This window comes from Crocuta crocuta, unplaced genomic scaffold (assembly GCF_008692635.1).
Source record: "Crocuta crocuta isolate KB4526 unplaced genomic scaffold, BGI_CrCroc_1.0 scaffold657, whole genome shotgun sequence".
NCBI classification, from domain to species: Eukaryota; Metazoa; Chordata; class Mammalia; order Carnivora; family Hyaenidae; genus Crocuta; species Crocuta crocuta.
The window spans coordinates 662,572-670,495 of NW_027529583.1; the positions used below are offsets into that span (position 1 = coordinate 662,572).

The 7,924-nt window shown below is 40.9% G+C and overlaps 1 protein-coding gene across 1 annotated transcript in view; it reads right to left on the reverse strand.

The window, feature by feature from the left end:
- The window catches only part of REPS2 (RALBP1 associated Eps domain containing 2), a 174,282-nt gene that overhangs the window by 137,314 nt on the left and 29,044 nt on the right, over nt 1-7,924 (reverse strand). Inside the window, exons 4-5 of the mRNA XM_077761695.1 lie at nt 6,037-6,163; nt 1-86 (exon numbers count right to left, since the gene is read on the reverse strand). The exon at nt 1-86 is cut by the window's left edge and continues 1 nt beyond it. Of these exons, the coding sequence (XP_077617821.1) occupies nt 1-86; nt 6,037-6,163 (213 nt within the window). The remainder of the gene's footprint in view (nt 87-6,036; nt 6,164-7,924) is intronic.

Sequence of the window (7,924 nt, forward strand, 5' to 3'; positions counted from 1 at the left end):
AGCCTGATGGCGAGGGGGCTTGGCTCCTGGGGCCCCCGACGAGGGTCCTTCAGGTGGAACAAGGGGCTGTCTAGCTTCATAAGGAGCTGAAAAAGCAGGGGGGAAAGTCAGCACAGTACAAAAAGATCCCACCCAAAAATTATTTCACACTCAAACTGAGACTGCCTGCTCATCAGGGAAGAATTAGCAATGGAATTAGAGTTTATGTACATAGGGCCACCTTGTACAAACAAACTTGGGTGCAATCTAAAGCCATTTAACCGATTCATGAAAAGACAGGAAAATATTTGCGTCACGTTGAGATTAGGAATAATATGAAGGGTGGAGTGGTAAGAACCTCAATTGGAATAGAAAGCAGTAACAATCATCAGTAAACTGCCATATCCTAAATGATCAAATTCTAAGTACCAGGTAAATTCTACATACACCTGCCAGTCTCAAAGTCTTTCATTCATCATCCATCATCCAAAGAAGCAAGAAAAAAAAAATACAGATTTTGAACACTAAGAATCAATACTACCATTTGTTTTCAAAAATAAATGGCACAGTCTTCTTTTCCTTATNAAAGAATGTAAAACCAAGTAGAGGAAAAAAACCAAAAAGGAATAAATGTATTTTATATTTACTACTTTATCTTTCAAAAACCAACGTAAAAATAATTTTGGTGACTTTAAGTTTTTAAGCCACAAAAACAAAGGCCTTTTTTCACCCTATTTCCAGAATATTTCATAATGACCTTGCCTGTATGGTAGGAAAACAGTTAAACACACCAGGTAGTATTCAGCTCCAACAGAAAGGAGAAATTATCACCCAAGATGAAATCATTTGTGATGAACATTTCTGGTTAACAATTTGAGGTTTTGGCAATACATCAAGAAGCAGAGTGCTTGCTTCCTCTAGCTGCCTAATAAGTAACATTAGGCAGAGCATGCGGAGGAGCCTGTTACGGCACCACCCTCGGCATCCCCCAATCACCTGAAAATAAAGGAGGTAGAAGAATGGCACATCAAGAAGAGCAGACCACTCTTGGGCTCACATCTGCTTTATGTGTGTATTTCCTCCAAGAAACTGGAACACAACACTCTAACACACTTAAAATACATTAAAACATCAAAAATCATCATTACCTGGCAAAGCAGTAAGCAGATTTTCAGACCCTGCTAAGAATAAAAATATCAAAAAATAAAAAAACTGACACAAACGCAGGAATACATAATCCAAATGTTAAAAGAACAGCCTCTGCTGGTAGGCAGCTGGTAATCTTTCAAAGAAGGATTTTTAAGATCATTCCATTTTGACAGAACACTGAATAAAACTCAATGCCAGAGGGTCTGAACACAGTAAACTGTACATGGTTGGGATACTAGTGGTCACGAGCATCCCCTGGGGGAGTGACCCTCCATGCCTCTGGCTCCCCTCAGAGGGAGGGAGCTTCTACTACATGGGAGGAACACATATGCGAGGAAGCCACCTGGCCCATGGCTCTAGTCCCTCACCTACAAGGGCCTTCCCTTGGAAGAGATGGACATACCTCATCAGTAAGGCTTGAACAAAGACTTGGCCACATGGGGAATCACTTCTGGAAAGGCCTGGCCTCAACAGCAGATCTCTTCCTACTCCCATGGGAAGCCTGGGATGGCCAGGCCTGCCTGTGACTAGAAAGGTGAGCAGACAAAGCCCATGTGGTCACAAATCTAAAACGTGTGCTCTGATCAGCTCTGTCAGTATGAGAACTGATCATCAGACCATCATCAGTCTGACTCTTGTCTCACTCTCAGCTGGATCTCAATTCAGAACGTAAAAAGGTGTTACTTACTGCCTCTACTCTCCTTCCTCCCAAATATAACCTGGAAAATGCAACTCAATGCAAAAGAAACAATTCTCAGATCCTCTTACAAGAGGCTTCATAAGCAACTAGTTCATAAGGAACTCTTTCTCCAAAGGGAGGAACCCTAAAGATTTCATCACTCTGAGATTCAGTGTCAAACCAGAAAGGGGACCACTAGCAAATGCACAGTAAAGACTCTACATCTGCCATCAACCCAATGAGAATTTCAAGAACACTTAAATGCATCAAAAACAAAACAGGTACCAGATTCTCAAAGTACAAAAGAAAGTACTAAGCAACACTTGAGTACTTACGATGTGCCGGGAACTATGTTAGGCACAAGAGGTTTATGTAACATTCCTTGTTTGATCCACAGGGCAAACCTCTGAGGCAAATGTCCTTCCATTTTACAGATAAGAAAAACCAAAGCTCTGAAAAGCGAAATACCCATAGTCACACAGGCTAGAAATGCAGGCCCACCGAATCTACCTTTAGACCCAAGAGACTGACATCACAGCGCATGCTCTTCAGAGAATACATTCCCAAAATCCTAGAAGATACATAAGATAAGATGTGTAAGAAAAATCAGAACAGGTATCTTGATACAGAGATAAGACCTTAGGTATCAGAAGAAACAGGTAAGATTTGAAAGTACTTGCCTCTGGAGATCAGAAATAGGTTAAGAAGGAAGGAGAGCAGTTGTTTTCACTATAGGCATTTAAATTTTTTTTTTTTAACTATATGGTTGTATTACTGTGATTTCAATGTTTTTTAAAAATGTGTAGCAGTATCTGCTTCTAAGGGATGTACTAAGAAGAAAATAACACACATAAAGATCATGCCCAGTGCACAAGTCTCACCCACTGAACACGAGCTACAGCTACATCCAGCAGAGGTTAGAACAGCAGGAGCCAAGAGAGAAGGTGAAGAGAGGCTCTGAATCACACTGGTCTGGAGACACCCAGTCTGATTTAAAACATACTCACACACATCCCCACTAGCCAGGAACCATGGCAGAATCTTGGACAGGAAAATGACTCCAGAGAAATGTATTCCTAGAAAATTATTCCAGCAGCAAAACTCCTTTCTGAAAAGGCATAAATTAAGAATAACTCTAGAATGCTTAGTGCCAGAGGCACTAAGATTTAACAGGTTTCAGATATGCCACTGTGTAGAACAAAAGGAAGATGGAGTACAGGAAAGAGAATCCTGGGTTTGTCAGGTTGGTTGATGGCACGGTAAAGACAACAGAGAGTTTAGAAAAACAGATGGAAAAGAGCATGGAGGCCTTAAGAAAAACTGAGTTCTGAAAACATGGAGAGAAAGAGAATGAAGACATGTGGGATTCTCTTACTTCCTGACCTAACGATATAGGACAGAAAAGGAAGCAAACAAGAAAGGAAATCCTCTGGGGGAGAATCTACAGACACTATAAAAATAAGAGTGAATAAGCTATGAAGTGAATATTATCAAGTAGAAGCAAAAATCACAAGATTGAACCAAGTTGCAGATAGAAAAACTCTCCCTTCCTTTGACTTAGACAGATGGAGGAGTCTAAATGGCAGTACCTATAAACATTTTATTTCTGAATGACCTTGTTCACAACTGCAGGGACCTAACAGACTCCTAATCAATGGCTAGACCCAAAAAACTCAAACTCTTTGAGAAACAGGGAACTAACTGTTCACTCAGACTCCTCTCTACGGGTGTGCTGTCCAAAGAAGAACCCTCTGAAACGGTAGCTCATCAAATTTAAGGTTCATGATACAGGAGAAAAACCTGTATCTTAGGAAACAATGTTCCAAGAACAAAAGAGTGACCACAAGGAAATGTCTTCATATCTAATGGAATGATGACAATTAAAAACACTGAAGAAAAGGAAACCATTGAGAGTGCCAAATGCCGGCAAGGATCACTGAACTCTCATACATCGCCAGTGGGTATACACAGCCACTTTGTAAAACTCTTTGGCAGTTTCTTATACCCCTTCCCTAAGGTACAAAAATTCCACTCCTAAATGCCAGGGAAATGACAACAGACGTCACAAAAAGATTACAAACAAAATGTCCGTTGTAGCCTTACTCATAACAGCCAAACACTGGAAACAACCCAAATGCCCATCAACAAGAGAATGGATCATCAAATTGTGGTACATTCACACAACGAACACTACTGAGTAATAAGAAGGAGCAAACTACTGAGACACATAACAATATGGATGGATCTCAACCACTAACACTAAGGGAAAGACAGCAGACACATAAGAGGAATTTTTCAAGATGATTCCGTTTATACCAAGTTCTAAAAGAGGTGAAACTAATCTAAGGTGATAAAAATCAGAACAGTCCTCACATTGGGGACCAGGGAGTGACTGGAAAGGGGCATCTCTAGGGTGATGGAAATGTTTGTTTGCTTTTTAGACAAAGTGCACACCCAAGTCAGGGAGAGGAGCAGAGAGAAAATCTTAAGCACCCTCCATACTCAGCACAGAACCTAACGTGGGTCTCAATCCTAAGACCACGGGATCATGACCGGAGCCAAACTCAAGAGTCAGACGCTCAACTGACTGAGCCACCCAGGCGCCCCGGAAATGTTCTATTCTTGATCAAAGTGGTAGCTGCACGGATGCAACCATTTGTCAAAACTCCAAAACTTGGCAATTTTTAAATATGTGCATTTTATCATTTAGAGAAAATAAATAAGAATGAAGACATGGACAACCTTGACAGAGGCAGCTAAGAGTCAAGGAAGATGGAGAGAAGCAGGTAGCATCCTTGCCAATGGGGGGAATGGAAACCCAATTTGAACGGAATGAGAAAATAGAGCAAGAAGTAGAGAGTGAATACAGACAAGTTCAAAGGAATAGGCAAAAAAAAAAAAAGTGACCAACNGACTCACCTGTGAATTAAAAACAAAAAAAACAGGCACCATGCCAGGCATAAAACTCCGATGTCCAAGCCCAAATAACATTAAGAATCAAAAAGAACTCCAGTTCTAAAACTTAGGGAAACCAGGCAGGACAGACTAAAAGGAAAAGAATTCTCTTGTTTCAGACCCCAGTGGGACATTCAAGTTTTAGGAGAGTGATTTTTTGTTACTATCCCTTAATAACATCATCTTGCATTTACATAGGGCTTAATTTCCAGTCGCACTTTATATTTGTGTTCTCGCTAATCCTCACAACACCCCGATAGAATGCTGTTACCCCATTTTAAAAGAGGAGAGGAAATCATGGTTCAGAGCAGTTCAGTGGCTTGCCCAAGGTCACATAGCTAGCTAGTCACATAAACCCACACCTTCTGATTCCCATCAAAAGATCTTTACATTATGCCATTGCTGCTCCTCTCTACAAGATTACAGCCTCTCCGTAGCCTGGCACACATTTTTATCTGTGTCCCTCTAGAACTCACCACTATTTTCATCACAGCAAAACCCTGCAGAAACTGGGTCATTTTCAAATACAGCCCAAAAAATACATGGATAACCGATTCTAGAATACCTTTCATTGGTTCTATCTTAAAGTACGAGCCTGAGCCCCAGGAGGACAAGGCGCTGCCGCGAGTTTATGGAGCTTTAAGCACTGCAGGCGAGGCAGCCAACTCTGCAAGTCATCCTCGGAACAACTAACGTACCTTACAACTAACGTGGCCGGCACAGCGTATGGGTGAGCAAGCAGGCGACCCCACAACTGGGCACGCCACACACCTCCAGCAAAATGCTTCCCCTACCATTTTCTTTATCCTTATTCTCAAACACAAGAGCGAGATATTTTCATTCACACGATCTGTCTTTAAAGGTTGAACCACCTCTTTTGCTTTTGCAGAGTTTTATTTTTAAGTAGTTTCAGAAAAGCCATTGTTATATAAACATGTTTGGAATGTCTTCTGAAAGGAACAATTCCAAAACAATATAAACCTTGAACATGCTACTACATTCCCATGTAATGAAATCTATATACGAATGATTAAATCATCTAAATCAATTACAAGTCGAAGCTAGTTTGTAGGATAGGGCACAAGGCACTACTAGGATACATTTCATCATAGTTTTTTAAAAAGCCTTGCTTGAGTACAAAATTAAATTGAGCCATGTTTCCAAAGACAGAGGTAATTAAGTCAGGAAATTCAGCAGCTGGTGGCGTTGCTGCCAGATAGATTAAGGAGTCTGTAGGACACTGCCTGGGACAGCTGGACAAGATCGCCTCTTACCTGGATGCATCTGCTCCGAGCTGCTCCGCAGTTTGCCGTAGGCATGGCTCAAGGACACCCTCTGGTAATGAGGCGGAGAAGAAGGAGGGGAGGCGAGGGGTGACATCGTGGGAGACTGTGTTTCCTGCTTCAAAGGAACCAGAGCAGAGTTCAGAGGCAATCACTCGAGAAGCCTGGTGCTCTGAACCGCAGTTACGAAGTATAATGCAACTCTACCGCCGGTGAGACAGCTGATTTCACAAATGGGAGGAAATGTTTTCTCAAAAAGACGGTTTGGTTAAAATGCAGTGTCTGAGGATTCAAGTCTCCCAGAGAACGAAGTCCTGCCAGCACTCAGTTCCCTAAATTACTAAAACTAGTATGAAATGCTTTCAGTTATTCCACTAGTATTTTCCTTTGGAAAATGGAAGACAATGATCACATGAAACAGCATACATACTCCCCAAATCTGATCTCTTTGTGGATAAATTCAATTTTCATTTGTTTCTAATAAAGGCTCCTACTTCCTGGATTTACACTTATCAAGTCTTCCAGCAAATGTGGATATTAAAAATACACACTTAAAATGCTTAATGCTAAGTGTTGCTGGGGTTTGCTATACCAGAGTAAAATGCCAGCTTTTTCTTTTTCACACTGGGGGATTATGAAACAAATCATTATAGGCAAACCACTCCTAAACACAAGGATGGAGGCTTAATAAGCTACAGTTCAAATCTCAGTTAAAATGTGAATTTGAGGTAGGACTCTAGCAAAGCAAACAACCTTACTCTGCTACTGGGTTTCTTCCTCTTTTTTTAATGCTACCAATAAACTGGTAACTGGAGTACCCAAATAACAAGGAAACAGTACTTTAATCAACATGCAGACTACATAGGTGCTCTTAGTCTTAAAAAAATGCAATCTGAGATACTCTCCTTCAAGAAAAAGAAAAGAATTTTTGAAGTGTGAGCTCACACCAGCAGATGGGGTGGGCGGAGCATAAACCTACCCTCAGGTCAAAGGATGTGTCCTCCTTAATCATGCAGCCCGGAATGGGCCTAGAAAGTCCCCAGAGTATCAACCATCTTGGGACAGCAGACCCTCATTCCTCTCCAAATGCTGGTAGGAAAACATGCCAGACTGCTGACTGAAGGTTCCTATACCCCTTTACATGTAGAACCCTGAAGAACTCGTTTAAAATGTTACAGAATTATGAAATCAACAGTACACAGAGTTATTTAACAGGATGTGCTACATACCTCACTTGGCTATAAATATAAAACTTCTGCAGCAACACCTCATATATCCAGCATTATCAGGGTGAGCCATACAAATTAGGTTTTCAACTTAATCCTTTATTACACATTGCATTTAAAAAACATTTTGACTCTCTTCCTAAAATAGGATAAATTTCTTGGTCTTATAGAAGATACTATATTCAATATAATTTGACTTTTCTGCATGATTCAGTATTTTTATTAGAAGGATGAGCTGTACCTTGATGCCCGCAGGGTTCACTAATACATATGACTATTTACCTCTTTCTTGATAGGCTTACTCTTCTGCAATTTTATACTTTTACCTCTACCAATCACCACCTAACCACTGCAATTAGTGTTCTAATTTTCAAAGGCCATCCTCTCTTCTCTTGTCCCTAACGTGCTAACTGTGTAATGGCAGCATTTCCCAACATGGCATCCTAAACATGCTCCACAAGGAAGGATTCTCTGGTGAAACAAGTTTAGTAAACACAAATCTCCATGTCTCTTTACAGCAGGACTTCTCAGGGCCTTGAATTTGCTAATGAGCATGGTGACTCTCCAAGCCTGAGGATGTAGTCCTTCACCCAAGGATACAAAGCAGTATTCTTCAAATATATTGAACCACAGAAACCTTTTCTCCAAACCTT